A 20,768-nucleotide genomic window follows, 5' to 3' on the forward strand; every position below is an offset into this window, starting at 1 on the left:
TCCTCAGATTGTCAACGTTTGTTATCTTCATCTAACTTAATTCAGTAAAACTGTAATCGGCTGAATATATGCAATGAAGGTGATTTCTCATGAAAATTGATGAATTCATGATCAGAAGGAAAGTTGAAGTTTTGAATTTTAGGCGATCCACTTTACAGTATTAAAGTATAATTTAAAGCAGAAGCAGTCATAGTATTTTCTAAAATAACTAACAAATTTACTCATTCGTACTAATAGTGAAAAGATGTGCAAATCATTTTATTTCCATTACAAGAATTTATACAACATGTTTAAATACTTTCTCAGTGGCTGTTATGTTAATGCTTTATACTTAATGGACATGTACACGATTCATTATTTTGTTAATTTTATGTTGTTTCTAATGAAAAGACACAAAATTTCATTTAAATATATAGGTTTTCCAATGATGGCCGAATTTAAGGGCACAGAAATGTAAATTTACAGTGTTTAATTATGTTAGTTACAAAGACTTTAGTACAAAGATGAAAGACATCAACAAGGTAGGCTGGGGAAGATTTCTTTTAGGTCAAGATGTCAACTACTTCAGCAGAAATCGTAACGGATACAGTTAGCAAGTGCTACATGATTCTATCAAAATTAGTATTCATTTGTGGATTAATGTGCCAAGTAGATGGGATAACATTACCAGAAACCATCCATTTTCAGGGATTTTCAATCACTAAATACAAGTATATCAAAAATAGCAAATGCTGTGAAAAAAATTCAGCCAGCTGCATCAATGAACTAGCATGAGCAGTTGGTTGGATAGTTTCTGAGCCTATAAGGAAACAAAGCAGAGCCACTCAGTTTTTTGAATTAGTTTTAAGATCCTCATGACATTATCATCTAATTCTGAAGGAAGCCTCCCATTATTATTTTCGACAGACTCTATAATAGGGAACAACAAGTGTTCTGTACTCCAGGAACCACAATGACAGCTGGCTTTCCCAAGCTGGAAGGTCAAATACATTTAGCTGTACTTAGAACAGGCTGTATCTGGAACTATTAATGAGTTTCAGAAGAAACAGTCACATGCACTCAGATGAAGCAGAAGTATTATAGATAATGAATATGTGGCAGGTGATGTCAGAGGGAGCCTGATAGCTACCTGAAAAATATTATGCAATTGGAAAAGCACAGGAGATCCAGAAATGGGCAGAGGATTGGGCTCAAAGACTTTCGTGAGGACAAGTGATCAAGTCTTGGGCAAGCTGAAAGAATCAATGGAAATCACAATTTATGACTGCACTACTACCATGGTGTCCTCTGTACCCTACCACGTATGGAAGACAGCAGTGGGTTAAAATGTGCAGGTGGCGTGAAATACATAATGAAACTGTTGTACAAATCCCCAGACAGTGCTCCACTGATTAATATGGGCGGAACAAAGTTACTGAATACCTGAAAGAGGTTATCAAATATGGATGGACCACATTTGTTGAACTCGCAACAACTGATGCTTTATAGAATATTTGTTGAAGAGAATGTGCTGAGGTTGATGGTGCCATTAGATACAGGAATAAAACGTAGCTCATCCAGGAGGGATGGTGAGAAGCAAGATAAATACAAGTATTCAATCAGTCAGCCACAGGAGGATGAATGTACCCAATATAAAGTGGCAACCACTGATTCTGACTGGTCCATTACACTGACTACCCTAACTGAAAGGCTCCAACACCTTAGCAGCACCCAAAAAGAACATCACACATGTGGACTGAGCATGGACAGTTGCCCAATATACATGCGGCATGTAAATCAACAGAATTTGCATTCATTCAATGAGTCAAATCTCAGGAAAGATGCTGCTGACCTACAGAACTTTACCAGCATTTTATATTTTTTGTTTCAGATTTTCTGCATCTACAATTAAAAAAAAATCACCTCTAGAAATGATAGTTGCTCCCTGGATAGGAAATTTAAGACAAGATAAACTTGGAGAATTTAATGTTAATTGTTACACTTGATGTTAATTAGCAATTACTTGCAACCAATTGGTGAAGGGCAGAAATGGGAAATGATGTACATTGAAGCCTTGTTTCATGAACTTAGACCGAAAGACATAGGAGCAAAATTAACCCATTTAGCCCAACTAGTCTGCTCCGCCATTTTATCATGACTGATCCATTTCCCTCTCAACCCCATTCTCCTGCTTTGTCTCCATAACCTTTGTTCTGACTAATCAAGAACCTGTCGACCTCCTCCTTAAATGCACCCAGTTACCTGTGGGAACAAATTCCACACGTTTATCACACTCTGGATAAAGAACTTTCTCCACATCTCTGTTCTAAATGGATGTCCCTTTATATTGAGGCTGTGCCCCCGATCCTAAATTCCTCCACCAAAGGAAACAACTTTTTCACATTCACCCAATCTAGCCCTTTCAACATTCGATAGGTTTCAACGAGATCCCCCCTTACTCTTAATTCCAGCGTGTACAGGCCCAGAGCCTTCAATTGCTGCTTTTATGATAACCCTTTCATTCATGACTTCTCAATGCCACAGCTGTTTCAGACATACAATGGTTCTCAAGTTAGTCAGAGTAAAGGATTTTTTTTAAACAAGAGTTACCATCCATCTACTTGTGCATCATGTAGAATCACAAACCACACACTCTGGAATAAAAAATGGTCAATTTGAGTATTTTATTTGGAAAGGAGCTGCTTTTATGATGTCCTCATGATGTGTCAAGGATACCATAAATGGTAAATGAAGTGGATCACCTTGTCATTTGTTCCATCTCTGAAACAGCTGATTTAGTTCAAATACTAGGTCAGTAAACAATATAATTAAATTTTCACATACATCTGGCCACCAAAGGTTGCATCTGTGTCTTGTCCTTTAATAAGGCATTGAGATGTCAACCTAGATAACATATTCAAATTCCAAAGTGGCCTTTAGGCAAATCTGCATTAGATTGATTGGTGAATGTTAGATGTCAAAGGTACTATATTTTGGATTTCAGTACTGCATTTAGGACAAGTAAAGTATGCATCAGATAGATAATTACTCTGAATGCAGTAATAACAAAAGACGTGCTTACAACCAATTACATGAGGCATTGTTGGCCAATCACCACAAATGGCACATTCTTTACAGTGGATTGATAGTGTGCCATCAGTGTCTTGGATATGGCCTACTGGAAGGAACCATGATGAAACAATTACTTTCAGCTTTCTGGTATTAATCAGTGGCAGAAGAAATATTAAGAATTCAGCAAAGCCATGCCATAAAAGTTCCCGATTCATATATTCAAAACCAACTTGACGAACACCTTGAGGTTTGCAGAACACAGCTCTGATTCCTATAAGTCGTTCTGGAAATGTGGCAAATCTACCATTCTGAAGAAAGATCAAAAAATTCAGTAGTCCAGCAACTTTCAGAAGTCCAAATGAAAAAGTTATGAAATATTTAAACTTGTGGATAATTGACTCTGGGGAACGACTAATTAAATCATGGGCTCTCTCTTGCAGCCACTTCCCTCCAATGGTACACAATGCATACCACAGCTTCTGACGTTTACTCATTGGTTTGTATTGTTGTCCTTGAGACAAGTCATTTTTATATCTGATGTTCAGAAGTGTCTGGCCAACTGTTGCATTTTGAGAATAGACTGTAAATCTCCATAACAAAATTTGCAGGATTGCTTTCAGTTCTGGTTCAAAGTTTGTAAGCAAGCCAGGTTTAAAACACTGGAAACACTGGGCAAATTGGGACCACACCAGCTGTTCTAAGGCTCTATCCAGTTCGAAAGCATCCAGTTGGCTTATTCTTAGTACTGGAGGCAGGGTACTTAAGTTGTCTTCCATGGAATCCATGTTTTCAGAAACCTACAAAAAAAATTGAAATATTGATGAAGTGAAAAACTGAAACACCAATGACAAGCAAAACAAATATGAAAAAAACTACTTACCAAAATTATGTAATGTCTTAAGTACCTTAACACATCAAGTTCCGATGTCTCAAACTGCTTCACAGGCAATGAAAATTATTTAAAATGAAGTCACCATTGTAAGAGAGGGTAACATAGTGGGTAATGCACATGACAAACTGCTACAATCAGCAATATGATCATTTTAATTCTGTCCTACTTTTCTTTAAGAGGGTGCTCATAATTCAACATATTCACAAAAGAAGACAAGGACTAAATCTGGCATCTCATCCAAATTGGGGTTTCAGTTTAACATCTCATCTAAAAGCTAACATCTCTGACAGTGCAACATTACCCCAGTACTGGAATGAAACGTCATACTTGATGAACATTGTTTGAATCAACCGATAATTCAAATATTAGTCACAGTTCTACAAAATATTTGATTACTATCAAGATATCCACCACATAAAATTAAAGGGAAAAAAAGCTGTACTGAAAATACATAAATGCAAGGTGCTGTTTTACAGAATTTCATTTTAATAGGAGTCAGTTACTAGTAGTACTGGATCCCACTGAATACCCATGACATATGGCAATATAGATTCCATTATTGGGACAGCCAAACATTTAGTTACTTAATTTAGAACACTTTCTTCACCACATGTGCTTGATACAAATACATTCTTGGCTAACCACATTCATTGGAGGATGCTGTAGAGGAAGATAATTTGAGTTATGAGCTAAAATAAACCAAAGAAACTACATTACTAGTTTTAGTCAAAATGACAAAAGATTCTTCACTCTGAAGCTAATTAATTGACCAGCAGTTTTGATAAGTAATGTATTTTACAATCAATTGAAAGCAAGAGCTTTCAGTTACATCCCATTGTGTGAAAATCTGCATTTAGCAATGATCTTGATTTTATATAATCCTTTTAATTAAGGATAACATTCCAAATTAGTTGGGGGCATAAACAAAAATATGCTCCTCAAATTATAGCAAGAAGGACGAGAAAAAGCAGAGCAAAAGGGATGAGTTCCAAAATCGTCATAAAGGGGAAGATGGATTGGGAGAGATGAAAAGGCTTTTGGTCCTTATACCAAGGTGAGCTAAAACATTTGAAATCATGCTGCTTGAGTCATACTGCTGCTGCAAAACAACAAATTTCACAACATATGTCAGTGATTAAAAAGACCTGATCCTGACTCTGCTTGGGTCAAATGGAGGGATGGAGGGATGAATAATGCACACCATTCTAGAGATCACAGAAAAAAAGGATAGGAGAAATTATGTTGTTGGAACTGTGATAGAGTAAGGACACAGAGGGATTTAAACACAAGGTTGAGAATGTTTAAGTATGTGGCTGAGAACCAAGAGTAAATGCAGATGATAGGCAAGTAGGACTTGGTTTAGCAATGGTTCTGCATGGACTGAAATTTTAGATATTTGGAAAGCTAGGAAAGCACTGGAATAATAAAGGTTAAAATGATGTATAACCTTGATGAATAAAGTGATGGTAATAAACAGTCATAGCGATGGAGAACAAGAAAGAATATCAGGATTTGAGAGAACATCAAGGCCTCCAGTATTCTGTTAAAAAAAAGCCATATTTGTAGAAGATGTCAAAATAGGTCAAGTCATAAATACTGTTCCAGAATAGCTCCCTTGCTTGTCTCAGATCAACACTACTCATAGGTCAGACAGGATGTTGTTTTAATGTCAGTCTGAAAGAAGGCATCTTTGACAATGCAGCTCAACTCCTTTGAGTTTGAACTGTGCTCAATTCTACGGAGTCACTTTGTATAGCCATTTTAATACTAAAACCAGATTCCTGAATGGGAAACTGTTGTATATGTGGCCTGTTTACACAACTATGTTATTTAATAAAAACACTGGAGACAGGAACTAAGTTTCATGGTTCTTTACTGGTAGAGTCTGAAGTTGACATACACGTACAGATCAATATGCGCCTAATAGTGCATGCATTGTCGTGTTACTACAACATAAAGCAGTCCCTTATCATAATGTAGGCTATACAGTACACTCCACCCCTTTTATTTTAAAAGTGTATCAACTTTCTTTTTACTGGGGCACTATGCTAAACAAAAATGTTTACCCTTAACATACAAACGCCTACCATTTGTTTACAAATTATAACAAAGTAACTTAATAATATCAAATTATAACAAGCCTTTTTCTTTTACTTTTTGTCTAAGACCCATTTAGAGCTGAAGTCCCTGGGGAGGTCTTCTCTGCCTCTCCGGGTAACGTCTGACCTAAAATGTTTGTTTTGGGGATTGAGACTCCACAGGTACATCAGGTGGTTCATCAGCACTGATGACAGGCTTATCTGTAGATGAGGCTGATGTGGTCACATCAGGAGTGTTTGCTTCTATGTCAGGGGAGTCTGGGCAAGGTGCTGTTGTGTTTTTCACCTGAGCATCCAGGATCTGGTCCACATGACGTCTCCGTACGTTGTCTCCCACCTCCACTGTATACATCAGTGCCCCATCTATGGCGGGAATTGTAGCCAGCTGCCACTTTTCAGTCCGGTAATCACATGCAAGAACTGACTGTCTCACACTGAATCTCTGTGTTGACTTAGTATTCAAGTGTTGGAACTGTCTGTTCTCCACATCACGCTGTACACCTGCTTTGAAAAGATCCATGCGGGACCTCAGGTTCCTGTTCAGAAATATCATCGCTGGATGTGGTTGCATGTACACCTTATCCTCGTTATATGTATCTTCAGACAACGCGGATTCAGTTATGCAAGGAACCTATTTCTACCAACGTCTCTTTATATTCATCCAAAACTCAGTTATGCGAGGAGCACTGCTTTCCTGCCAACACAAGTCACATGCGCACGCCTCACAGTCTCGCTGTTGGGATGAGAAGCACCGCCTTTCCCCCCAATACAAGTCAGATGCTCGCACCTCACAATCTCATTCTCGCCAGTCTCACATTGGCTTTGGCAAGGTGTGGATGTGGGATTTTACGCTCTTAAACTTTTGTTGGTTTTACCTATGGTGCAGTGATTTTGTGCTTGAAATACTTAACTATGCCTAAGCATCCAGTGTCATGTCCTGGGCCATCAGCCGAGCAGCAGAGAACTGCTTTAACACTTGAAAAAAAGTTGGAAATTATAAACAGTGTGGCATCAGGTGAAGGTAACACAGCTCTGGCGAAGCTACTACTGGGAACAGAATCTTGCCTTTAAAGTTCTTTTGTTGCTTGACAATGCGCCAGCCCATCCTAAACATTTGGACAGCATTCATCCTAACATAACAGTGCATTTCCAGCTGCCTAACACAACGTCGTTGATTCAACCACTCGACCAAGGTGTGATCCACATTCAAGGCTTATTTTTTTAAGGCGAACCATCTCTCAAGACGCTGCAAGCAACAGATGATTTTGAAAATCCCGGGAATTTACCAACAGTCAGGGAATGGTGGCAGTCAGAACACTTGGCACAAATGGTGATGGACATGGACCCAAGTTTAGAATGGAGTCAGCATTTCAGTCGTTCCCTGCCGTCAACCCTTCTTCCCTACAAATTTATGCTGAAAAACAAAATGCTGCCAAGCAAACAACTCTCACCACTTTCTTCAAACCAGTGTCATCTTCTGCTGCTGCCGGCAGTTCTAAGAGTTCTGTGAGTCTTCCTTCACCCCTTGCTGTGCTTGATATGATCCTGACGACCACAAGCATCCACCTTATACATGTAAAGCCACCTGAAACCACAACACTCACTCACCTCTTGGAGTGAACACACCTGCCACTATTGGTGAGTACTGTACACCCTAGTATACTAACTTCCTATGATTTAGTACATTGAATATTACCTTAAATTGATGAAATATTATACAAATGTTGCCTTGTGGTACAGCTTTTGTGTCGTATTGGTATGAAACTGAATAAATTACAGATAAAACATATTTAGGAAGCCCTCTGGAACGTATCCCTATTTTCTCCATTCAAATAATTACATTATGCGTCATTTGCGAAGAATGTATTCCCCACATATAATGAGGATAGGGTGTACTACATTATGATAGGCAAGGAGGAAGTTGCCTATCTTGTGTTGCATTCCTGGCGAACATGGCCCTCAGAACTGTAATGGTCTTTTCCAATGTGGTTGTCTTCATTTTGATGACCTCTGGCCATTTAGAATTTGCATCAACGGCGATTAAAAAGATAGAGTCCATGAATGGTCCAGCAAAGTCGATGTGCACTTGTTGCCATGGTGATAAGGGCCACTCCCATGGATGGAGAGGGGCTTGGTATGTTCTGGATCTTTTAACATCCCGAGCAGTTCTTGGTCAGGTCCTCAATCTGTTTATTGATTCCTGGCTACCACACATAGGCACGGGCAGGACTTTTCATCTTTATAGTATCCAGGTGCCCACTGTGCAGTTCCTCCAGCACTCTGGTACATAGCTTTGGAGGAATCACAACTCGTGAACCACACATTAGTGTTCCCCGACACACTGACAACTGCTCCTTCTTCACTGAGAAGGCTGGAAACAGTGTCTTACCATGCACAGGCCATCCCATTACCGTGATGTCATACACTTTTGACAACATAGGGTCATTGCATGTTTCTCTTTCACTGAGGCTGTTTTGTCACTGGTAATTGTTCAACTATTGTATGAAAGACCTCTGCTGAATCTGTTTGTGTAGTTATCTCTGAAGTTGGCAGTGGTAAATGTGACAAACCATCTGCATTGCCATGTTACTTGGTCCCATTGTGTTCAATGTTATACATGTGACCTCCTAAGAAAAGAGACCTTTGCTGCAGCCTTTGTGCTGTCATCACTGGAACGCCTTTCCTTGGGCTGAAGATTGACATGAGAGGCTAATGGTCAGTCAACAGAGTAAACTTTTGACCATACAAGTAGTGACTGAATTTCTTAACTTCCCACATAAGGCTTAGGGCCTCTCTGTCAATCTGTGCGTAGTTGCATTCAGTTGAAGTTAGCTTTCTTGAGGCAAAGGCTATTGGTCTTTTTGAGCCATCTGGAAACTTGTGCGATAACACAGCTCCTATCCCATAGGGTGAGGCATCAGCAGCCAGTCGGATTAGTAAGGAGGGGTCAAAGTGCGCAAGCACCCTTTCTGAAGTTATGAGTCTATGAGTTTCTTGAAACGCTTTCTCACAGCTCTAAGTCCACTTCCATTGTGTCCCTATCTGTAGTAGTTCATTTAGTGGGTGTAGGACTGTGGATAGGTTAGGCAAGAACTTGTGGTAGTAGTTCACTAATCCAAGATATGCTCTCAATTGAGACACATTTTCAGGTGGTGGTGCCTTAAGCACTACTTCTATCTTGTCTTGAGACATGTGTAAGCCATAAGCCATCCTCATTGATCACATGCTCACAGTATGAGTGAGAAAACAGTCATTGTAGTCATGTACAGAGATCACTATTAAAACTGAGCCTGTGTCCAACTCCATTTTCAATCTCACACCTGCCACTTGTATAGTGATCCATATTACTCTTCAATCATCTGTCTCTTTCACGTGTTACGTACCCTGTAACTGGGTCACTTATCAGCAAAGATAGAGAGGTCCGTTGAAGTCTGATGGTACTATTTTTAACACTATTTATTGATAAAAATACACAAAAATAATATCAATGCAAACATACAGATAATATACGTCGTCAACACTAAATCTAAAAGCACGGGTTTAATAATAATCAATAAGAAATATCATTGTCTAGGGGATAATGTATTGTCCGATGGAAATATAAGTCACTCAAGCTCATTCAAGCTGCAGCTTTTTGGTTGGAGAGAAAGACGGAGGTTTAACTTGCCCATTCCTTTTATGATGTCAATCCTTTCAGAGTCGTTGGGGAACTGATTTCCCCTTTTGTGGTTAGCTAAAGCCGTGCTTCCGTGGTAAAGACCCACCAATTCCGAGGCAAATGGAAAAGGACGCACGTGGGCTGTTTCCACCGGCTTTCGCTATTACGCTGTTACAGGAGTTCTAGCGTTTCTTCTGGTGCGTCTGAGAGGCTGTTCCCACAGACCCTCTTTTATCCTGACACACAGGGTCTCAGATGTCAATCAGGTTGGGATGATGCAATCCCTCCACCAACCCCCCCCCCCCCCCCCCGTGCTTCATTGCCTGGGGGCTTCGATGCATCATACAGGATTCAATACACAATTCCGTCTCCAAGAGACAATAGCCGGCTTTTTGGAGGCCAGGACACATTCCAAACTCTTTGTGGATTCTGCACGTCTTTCTCTTATTTCCTGGGTCTCCTGAACTGACTTAATAGTGATCTTGCGATTCTCAGAAAGGAGGGGCTACTTTGTACCCTTCGGCCCCTCAGAGTTGTGGCACATTCGTAACACCCCCTTTCTTCAAAGCGTTTTCACCAGTGGTGAAACCGTAGTACAGAGTCTTACAGGATTTTAGAATCTAACACAATAGTGTCAGAAACACACTGAGTCTCAGCAATTTGCAGAACGGTAAACTTTATTTTTCGAGTCTGCAGAGTCGGACCCAACCAGCTCCTGCTAGATTGAGTGCCGAATTACACTTTGCACAGTTTTTTTATACCCTAGTTGTTTACGACTTTGTGAGTTGCACCCATGTGAGGTGCAGACATTCTTCCTTAATCTCATTACAAAATTACAAATGTGACTACCCTTTGGCCCACTTATCAGCCTCAGCGCATTAACACCGTTATTGTTCAACCGTTAAGCATGTCTTCCCGTTACCTGTATCGCTTCTTTAATCAGCAAGCTATTGTTTCATCCTGATTTTGCAAATTGGTTTATACGTTGCCCTGCAAGTTGCTTTGCACGTTCTTTCTGTGTCAGCACATTCTAAATGGACTCCTTAAGAATCATTTCTCTCAATCCACCCTTTTTCTTTTTAGAATGTGCTATCAGTTGGGCTTTTGCCACGGGTTTACATAGGCTTCTTCCTCTAGCTCTATTTCCCTTTGTAGGAGTACCTGAACAGGATCAGCTGGGGCCCCTGGTTGCATGACTTGTCTTGCCACCCGAGCTACTAGCTCCCGCAAGCAGGGGATCAGACATGGTAGCAGAAGGAGGACCATCAATCCCCCTCCTATAACCCCTAAAGCGGTTCGCCACCAGCCTCCTTTCAACCATCCGTCCAGTCAGTCCCAATACCCCAGCGGCTTCCAGGTCTGTACCGGCACGTGGGCCAGTTTCCTTATTTTATCTGATATTTTTTGAACCACCTTTCCGTTGTCATCTATCTTTAAGCAGCAGTTGGTTAGATTAAACTTTCCACATACTCCTCCTTTTTGTTGTAGTCATAACATTTCTCGTTTACATGAGAGTGTGATACAAAGGACCCTGGAAAAACCGTCATGCCCACCCTTACCATCGTCCTGCACTTATCACATCCCCCTTCAGCGCTTCTCAACAATAGCAGTATTTACATTACAGTCCCAAAGTTCATTCTGTCCGTCTTTTGAGCTTTAGCACCATCGGGTCTTCTCCCTGGACGCAAGTCCATTCTGCACCTTCTTCGGGCTTTACGGGTCCCTTGATTCTCGCGGCGTGGGTCCACCCTTTTTCTTTTGTCCTTACTGCGGCTTCGGTGGTCAGTAGCACCTGGAATGGGCCTTCCCACTGCGGCTGTAACTTCTCTGGCTTCCAAGTCTTAATCAGGACCCAGTCACCGGGCTGAGTTCGGTGGAGTGCGAAGTCCAGAGGTGGGGTTTGTGCGAGTAACCCCTTCCTGCGCAATTCTGCAAAAGAACGAGATAGTGCCTGTAAATAGTCCCTTACAAAGACATCTCCCCCTTGCAGGGAAGGATAGCCCTCCACCTTGTTCCAATATGGAAGGCCAAACAACATTTCATAAGGGGATACTCCTGTATCTTTTCGAGGAGCCGTGCGGATTCTTAGTAGGGCCAGGGGTAGACACTTGGTCCAGGGTAGCTTGGTTTCCATCATTAGTTTTGTCAATTGCGTCTTCAAAGTACTGTTCATCCTCTCAACTCTTCCTGAGCTCTGAGGGTGCCAGGGGGTGTGCAGCTTCCACTGGATTCCTAAGGCGTCACAGATTAGCTGGTGTGTTTTTGAGGCAAAGTGTGTTCCCCTATCTGAATCAATAGACCCCATTATTCCATATCTCGGGACTATATTTTCTAATAGGATCCGTGCCACTGTAGGGGCGTCCGCTTTAGTGGTTGGGAATGCTTCCACCCACCTAGTGAAGTGATCCACAATTACTAACAGGTACTTCCATCTCTGAACTTGTGGTAGTTCCGTAAAGTCTATTTGGATCCGATGGAACGGTCGGACGGCTAGTGTTTGTCCCCCCTTATGGGTGGCACGCATCATTTTCTTGTTTACCTTTTGGCAGGTAACAGCCCCACACCTCCTGTTGAGCTAGTGTGAATATCCCTTTACAAACATAGTCCCTTAGGATAGTGTCGCAACATAGCTTGCACTCCCCAATGGCTTTGTTGGTGTAGTTGTTGCAGTATATGACGAGTTACTTCCTTATTCAGTACTTGCCGTCCGTCGGGGGTCTTCCACTCGCCTTCTGATGTTTGTCGGGCTCCCCTGTTGATTCCCCGTATAAGAACTGTGCCGGGTTACAACTATTGTTCCTTTCAAAGCTTACATCATCCCCGACCATCAGAATGGTTTCGTATTTCAGTATGCGAGAGTCCGTCAACCACCGCAGAGCTTTTTGGGCTAAGAGGGTGCTAACAGAGTGCTGGGTATACACCGTCATTCTTCCCCCAAAGGTTAATTTCCGTGCTTCTTCTACTAGTACGGCTGCTGCCGCTACGGCTTGTATGCACGTCGGCCATCCCCGGGATACCGGGTCTAACATTTTTGATAAAAAGGCCACAGGTTGCCGCTTTCCTTTTTCTTGGGTTAGTACTCCTAACGCAGTTCCTTCATTGTTTGTTGCATACAGCTGAAAGGGCTTTTCCAGTGCTGGCAGTGTTAATACCGGGGCCCGAATTAGTTGCCCTTTTATTTTCCTGAACTTCTGTTCTTCTTCTTCGGTCCAGCTGATTATTCCCCGGTCTTCCTTTGCCAATTTGTCGTACATAAACTTCACCAGGGGGGTATAATTCTCTATCCAAATCCGGCAATAGCCCACTAAGCCCAGAAATTGTCTTATTTCCTTCTTTGTCCTGGGAAGCGGTATTTTTAGTTATTCCCGCTATTCTTTCTGGGGTTATTTGGCGGTGCCCTTTACTGACTCTGTGTCCGAGATATGTTATTTCCTTCTCGACAAATTGCAGTTTCTTCTTGGACACCCGCAATCCTTTTTCTCCTAGGTAATTCAGGAGTCTTATAGTATCGTCTCGCACTACCTCCTCTGCTGGTCCCGATAGTAGTAGGTCATCGACATACTGTAATAGTTGGTTCTTTTCGGTACAATGGAATCCAGCCAATACTTGCTCCAGTACCTGTTCGAATAGGTTTGGGGACTCCGTGAACCCTTGGGGCAAGACGGTCCACCGGAGTTGCTTCTTCCGCCCAGTGAAGGGATTTTCCCATTCAAATGCGAACATATCTCGGCTACCTTCCTCCAACGGGCAACTCCAAAAGGCATCTTTTAGATCTATCACACTGAACCATTCATGTTCAGGAGGTATTTTGCTCATTAATGTATAGGGGTTAGGCACTACCGGGTATCGTGTTTGGACTACCGCATTTAAGCCTCTCAGATCTTGAACCATTCGATACGTGCCGTCGGGCTTTCGGACCGGTAGGATGGGGGTATTAAAGGGTGACATACATTCTTCCAGGAGTCCATCTGATACTAATGTCTCAATTACAGGTTGTAATCCCCTCCTCCCTTCCATGGCAATGGGATATTGCCGTCTTCTCTCTTCTGCTTGTTTGTCCCACTGTGGGTCGTTTACTGGAAATTTCCGGTCCCCCGGTAACTCATTCGGCTGTTCCCTTCCCCAAATTGATATTGCAGCTTGTCGTATCATTTGCCTCTCTTGTGCAGAAAATAGCGTTCCCATAATCGCATGCATTTCTTCCCAAGTGTAAACATTAGGTCCTAAGAATTGATCCAACTGTTCTGCCAGTCCCATTGGATCTTCTAATAAAGTTTTCATATCTTTCTTAAATCCTCGTACTTCGGTACTTGTCAGAGGGACGTTTACAAATCCTGTTCCTCCCCGTTCTCCTCCCATTGGAACCTCTCGAAGGGGACACAGCTGTACCTCTTCCTTTTTTAATTCGTCTTTCTTTTTCTTATCTGCTCCTGTCACACTCCTTGTTTCGATCCTTGCTTTTGCTTTTTCCCTAACATCCCTCTCTTCCCTCTCCGGGTCTATTTCTTCTGTTTTTTCACTTTCTTCACGTCCTCCCTCTGCTCCCGCAAGGGGCGCAGAAGGCTGGACATAGGGAGGGGGTAAATGATCGAGTGGGTCCCACTTCCGCTCCCCTTTAATGCCCAATTTAAAACTCTTTGTTGTTACTCCTGGCCAGGGAGCCCAACAAAAAGCATAAGCAATTTCTTCCGGTTTTACACTTGGTTTTGAATTAACGTAAATGTTTAAGGCTTGTCGTACCCAATCCTCCTCAGACCCAAGCCGCGGCCACCAGACCGCAGGTTTTTCTATCGGCTGTTTCGACCAAATTAAACAGTACTGTATCATTTTTTTCTTTTGTTTCCCTTTTAGTCTTCCACATCCCCAATTCTCAAACATTCTACCGAGGGGGCTATCAGGAGGAACCCCCGGGTATGGTCCCGGTCTCTCCGTTTCCTCTTTCTTTTTAGAGCCACCCCCTCCCATCTTATTCCGCTCTTACTTAATCCCGCACCCTTCTACTGCAACAGTAGGCACTTTACCCGGTGCGTCCCAAGGACTTTTATCAGGAGGACCCCCGGGTAGCGATCCCGGTCTTCTCCGTCCTTACTTATTCCCGCACCCTTCTACTATAATAGTAGGCACTTACCCGGTGCGTCCTGGGGACTTCCAGTACCAGGTACTGTCCCCTTCTCCCCGTTTACCGCTCTGCGCTGTCCGGATATCACTCGCTCAAGCCGCGTTGGAGCGACGAGCAAGGAGTCAGGGACCGCCAAACTCGGCGGGGTGCACCGTCTCCGATGTCCTTCCTCGTGTCCACCGCGACCGGAGTGTGGATCCCGGACGAGCCCCCACGTTGTCAGAAACACACTGAGTCTCAGCAATTTGCAGAACGGTAAACTTTATTTTTCGAGTCTGCAGAGTCGGACCCAACCAGCTCCTGCTAGATTGAGTGCCGAATTACACTTTGCACAGTTTTTTTATACCCTAGTTGTTTACGACTTTGTGAGTTGCACCCATGTGAGGTGCAGACATTCTTCCTTAATCTCATTACAAAATTACAAATGTGACTACCCTTTGGCCCACTTATCAGCCTCAGCGCATTAACACCGTTATTGTTCAACCGTTAAGCATGTCTTCCCGTTACCTGTATCGCTTCTTTAATCAGCAAGCTATTGTTTCATCCTGATTTTGCAAATTGGTTTATACGTTGCCCTGCAAGTTGCTTTGCACGTTCTTTCTGTGTCAGCACATTCTAAATGGACTCCTTAAGAATCATTTCTCTCAATAGAAAAGATTTTTTTTCTACAGAGTAATACAGTTATACATTCAATTCAGCATCTAAACAGTTAACAATTACAGTGTCTCTTCCTTTAATATCTTAACATCTTGTACCTTATTAAAATCTTGTAGTATCAGACTTCAATTTAATAACCACCTATTTTTATTTCTTTCCTTGAGCAAACAAAAACTAAAGAGTTGTGATCTTAGCTTATGTGTATACTACAAAAGTTCAAGCAAATACTAATCTTTATGTTGCTTTCAAACTTAACAGGCAGGCTTCCATGGGGTTGTCTTTATTATTCACATGCTTCGTCGAAATCCCGTAAAACTGGCTTTTGCTATTTAAAAATGGCGTTCCCATTAAGCCTCGCCTCTTTTCTGGTTAATTCCCACGTGGGGAGCTTGGGCCCCCTGGCGAAATAGGTTTTTGTCCGCTCCTTCCATAGGAGTTATTTTATCAACAATGTGTCCCAAACTTAGACCATCTTCTGAATTTCCACCCAATTCTTTAATTTTACGCAAGTTGCTAGTTTTCTCTTCAGGACCCTTCAGGCTATTAGTTTTCAGTTCGAACTCTTTGTTCAAACAGCATTTCAAATTCTGCCTTTTCACACCACACTCTGGAATAACAATAGCGTGTGGGGCCCCGTCACCTTCCAACTCAACCTGTAAGTGATCCGAAGGCTTTGTGGTATCACACCATTGTCTCTGTAGCCTGGTTGCTGCCTTTGACATCAATCCAGCCTTTAAATTTTCTTCATTCAATTTGGGAACTACATATTTCCCGTTTCCTTCAATAATAATATTCATCTCCCCACTTTTGATCTCCGCATTAACTTTTAACACACCTTCAAACATAAACACCTGGGAACTCTCACTTCCCACTATTACCAAGGTTAACCCTTTCTTCACTGAACCAAGTCTATCTGACCCACAAGGACTGCATTCCTTTTCAACTGAATCAAATACCTCAGACTTTTTCTGAGCTCCATTACTAGGTTCAGTACCACGTGCATCCACATCCTGGACACACTCAAATGGGACATTTGCCTCTTCCAGGCTTTCAATACCCATACCTGGTCCAAATTCTAAATTCCCAATTCTCCCAGCTACTCTCTGGGCAACTCCCTTCCGGAGTGAACTCAACCCTGCGGGCTGAAACAACCTCATCTGCCAACCCAGCAAACTTCTTCAAGGTAAGGGCACCCTTTTCATCTAGGGCAGCCCTCATTTCATTATCGGGAACACCTTTTGAATTTTCAACTTCTTCAAACAGTTCTGCCAAACCAGACAGATCATCCATGTCCAACTCTGGACCTTTTAACAGCTCTATCTGTTCCTCATCTTTATTTCCTGCCTCTAGAACTTTTCTCCTCGCTAAGGGCAGGTCTACCTCCTCTCCCTTACTTTCTTTCACTTTCCTACTCTTTGTTTTACCACCATCTAAAGCCTTGTGGTACAGGGTCGGTAAGAACGTCTCGGCCAAATCGATACTGGCCTGATTTAAACTGCTCTCTGTCTCAGCTGCCTTTCTCGACATGCTGCGAGTGACTGCGCATGCGGGATAGATCTTGGAATCTAGGGGCGGAGCCTCAACACTTACAGGCTGTTTTCTCAGCGTCATTGCTGCCCAAACCTTACCACTGGCTAAATCATTGCCCAAAAGGACATCCGCGTCAGTTCTTGGGAACTCTGATCGCACCCCCATTTCAACTGGTCCAGAGACTAGCTCACAATTCATAATGACCCTATGCAAGGGCACCATTTCCATCCCTTTGCCTATTCCTTTCACAGCTACCATTCCCGTCTTGCGACCAAAATCTAGTACCTTATTGCTGATCAATGATAGTTCAGCCCCCGTGTCTCTCCAGATCCGTACTGGAACTGGTGTGTCTCCCTCCCTCACAGACACGGTTCCGTTTGACGTACAAGTCTCGGACCCTTCCCATACTCTGTCTACCTGGGGATCTCTTGTCGATTTACTGATTACCACGGTACATCTGATAGGGACTGCTGCTTTCCTTTTTCCTGTCTCTTTCCTCGGAGCAAAGCACCTAGATGCAATATGCCCCCCCTTTGCGCAATTAAAACAGGTCAAGCCCAGAAATCTCTGGCCGTCTTGCCTTTCCCCCTCAATCTTACCACTAGCTCCCAGCGGGACCTCTGCCTCAGCCGGCGGGCTTTCTCGATCGTTCCCACAGTCTCTCTGGGAACTTTTATTCGAGGAAAACTTTGTCTTGTGGATTAGGGCGTATTCATCTGCGAACCTAGCAAATTCTGAAATGGACTTATTCGGCTTCTCATTCAAATACATCCAGATATCCTCCGAAACACAACCTTCAAATTCCTCAATCAGAATGAACTCCCTGAGATGCCAATAATCCTCGTCCACTATTTCTGCTGTACACCAACGGTCCAAGAGCACACCCTTCTCGTAGGCAAACTCGGTATACGTCTGATTCCGCTTTTTCTTTAAATTTCTGAACTTTTGTCTATACGCTTCAGGTACTAACTCATAACTCCGGAGAATGGCCACCTTTACTTTGTCATAACTCTCCTCCTCTTCCTCCTCCATAGACAACGCCGTATATGCTCATTGTGCCTTCCTTTTAACACACTTTGTAACACCACCACCCACTGCTCTTTGGGCCACTTCTGATTCACTGCCACCTTCTCAAAAAGCAAGAAATAACTGTCAACATCCGTCTCCTCGAACGGAGGTACTAGCCTCAACTCCCGACTAACATTAAACCGCTCCTCTCGGTCTGACCCTTGATCTTTTCGCCCTTGCCTTAACTTCTCCATCTCCAAGTCATGTTCCCTTTGTTTCTCTGCCTCCCCATACTCTCTCTCCTTCTCTTTCTCAGCTGCTTCCAGCTGTTTTAACTGAATTTCATGCTCTCTTTGTTTCTCAGCTCTTTCCTGCTCCCGTTTCACCTCTAACTCCTTTAGCTGGAGCGCATGCTCCCTTTCTCTCTCTTTCTCCTTCTCAGCTCTTTCCCTCTCTCTCCTTCTCAGCTCTTTCCCTCTCTTTCTCGGCTCTTTCTTTCTCCTTCTCAGCTGCTTTAACTTAATTGCATGTTCCAACTCTAATTTCTCCAACTCTAACTGAGCCACCCCACCAGCAGGTACCTTTTCAGGGATATTTTCCAATACCTTAGCTGCAAACACATTCTTCCCAATATAATACTGAGTTATTGCCCTTCCACCTCCCGCTTTTTCATGGACAACCTTACCTCTGCGAGGTTTAGCCCTTTTGCCAGATTTATCAAGTCCGATTTGGCGGCTGCCTCTAGTGCCTCTAGAGTCGGGTTTTCTATAAATTCATCCACGTCCATCTTTGCTGGTTTCCCGTCTGGCTACCCGCGTAACTAGATCCAAGTTTGGACTTACAAGCCCGATTCACCGGCCTCCCAATTTGGTGTCAAATCTCGAGACGAGAACCCCAATTGTTACGTACCCCGTAACTGGGTCATTTACCAGCAAAGATAGAGAGGTCCGTTGAAGTCTGATGGTACTATTTTTAACAGTATTTATTGATAAAAATACACAAAAATAATATCAATGCAAACATACAGATAATACATGTCGTCAATACTAAATCTAAAAGCGCGGGTATAATAATAATCAATAAGAAATAGCTCTATCATTGTCTAGGGGATAATGTATTGTCCGATGGAAATATAAAAGTCACTCAAGCTCATTCAAGCTGCAGCTTTTTGGTTGGAGAGAAAGATGGAAGTTTAACTTGCCCATCCCTTTTATGATGTCAATCCTTTCAGAGTCGTTGGGGAACTGATTTCCCCTTTTGTGGTTAGCTAAAGCCGTGCTTCCGTGGTAAAGACCCATCAATTCCGAGGCAAATGGAAAAGGACGCACGTGGGCTGTTTCCACCGGCTTTCGCTATTACGCTGTTACAGGAGTTCTAGCATTTCTTCTGGTGCGTCTGAGGGGCTGTTCCCACAGACCCTCTTTTATCCTGACTCAGAGGGTCTCAGATGTCAATCAGGTTGGGATGATGCAATCCCTCCACCAACCCCCCCCCCCCCCCCCCCGCGCTTCATTGCCTGGGGCAGGGGTCGGCAACGTTTACCACTGAAAGAGCCAATATGGACCCACTTCCAACAGAAAACACTGGGAGCCACAATACCCACTTGACATTTAAAATGAAATAACACTGCATACGTTTTTTTTTGCCTTTATGCTATGTATAAACAAGCTATAATGTATTGCATTTATGAAATTGATGAACTCCTGCAGAGAAAACGAAATTACATTTCTGCATGCAACAAAAACATTTTGAACTCCGGAAAAAAGACGTTGGGTTGAAGGTTACTCCATAGGTAGCCTACCTTGGATCGAAGAATTAAAAGAAAGTGCGCACTGGCAGGTGTCAGGCATTGGCAGTGGTGATGTATACTAATAGAGATAAAAAACACGTTGTAGTGGCGCTAAAATAAAGACACTGCAGTCAAAGGTAACTTTATTCGAACTAAACAGCCTTGATTTAAAGCCTCCCTCAACCCGTCCCCGTGGGCGCAGATGCTCCAAAAGACATGTACTCACAAACCCCCCCGTAGGCTATCTCCCTTAGCCGGAACGGTGGCTAATTGTGAGCCGGTTCGGATGTGCCAGGAAATGGGGTCTCCACAACGTTTTTAGATTGTACAAGATCACCATAATCTTCAAATTTCGAATTACATTTCAAAAACTAACAAACTACGGGAAGCCGCAGCACAGAGATCACGGAGCCGCGGGTTGCCGACCCTTGGCCTGGGGGCTTCGATGCATCATACAGGATTCAATACACAATTCCGTCTCCAAGAGACAATAGCCAGTATCAATGGTTTCGCCTTTTGGAGGCCAGGACACATTCCAAACTCTTTGTGGATTCTGCATGTCTTTCTCTCATTTCCTGGGTCTCCTGAACTGACTTAATAGTGATCTCGCGATTCTCAAAAAAGAGGGGGCTACTTTGTATCCTTCGGCCCCTCAGAGTTGTGGCACATTCATAACACATGCTATGAAGTTGCAGACAATACACTTTTGTCTGAGTCGTTTTCATCAGAACTGCTTTCTTCTTGTATTTTCCTTTCTGGGGTTTCTTGTTTCTCTGTATTTTGTCCTTTTTCTGCTATTTACTAGCTTTGTGTACTCTGCCAATGTGGCCCTGTTTGCCAGTTTCTGCATTCTTTGTTTTTAAACCAACAGTGTCAGGGTCATGTCACATGTTCTTACAATGGTAACGTTTCTTTGCTTCATTTCTGTTCAGTGACAATTTACTTGTAGCATATTACACAGATTT

General features: G+C 42.8%; 1 protein-coding gene across 7 annotated transcripts in view; it reads right to left on the bottom strand.

Moving 5' to 3' along the window:
- Positions 1-234: 234 nt before the first annotated feature.
- pex2 (peroxisomal biogenesis factor 2) overlaps positions 235-20,768 on the bottom strand; it is a 34,388-nt gene continuing 13,854 nt past the window's right edge. For 4 of the 7 annotated variants that reach the window (XM_059983431.1, XM_059983417.1, XM_059983406.1 and 1 more), the window contains one exon: positions 235-3,848. In XM_059983431.1, coding sequence (XP_059839414.1) covers positions 2,931-3,836 — 906 coding nt within the window. In that variant the 5' untranslated portion in view covers positions 3,837-3,848 and the 3' untranslated portion in view covers positions 235-2,930. Of the gene's footprint in view, positions 3,849-19,815; positions 19,883-20,768 lie in introns of all 7 variants that reach the window. The other 3 variants (XM_059983393.1, XM_059983439.1, XM_059983402.1) reach the window with 1 other exon arrangement.

The sequence above is a fragment of the Hypanus sabinus genome, chromosome 1, assembly GCF_030144855.1.
Source record: "Hypanus sabinus isolate sHypSab1 chromosome 1, sHypSab1.hap1, whole genome shotgun sequence".
NCBI classification, from domain to species: Eukaryota; Metazoa; Chordata; class Chondrichthyes; order Myliobatiformes; family Dasyatidae; genus Hypanus; species Hypanus sabinus.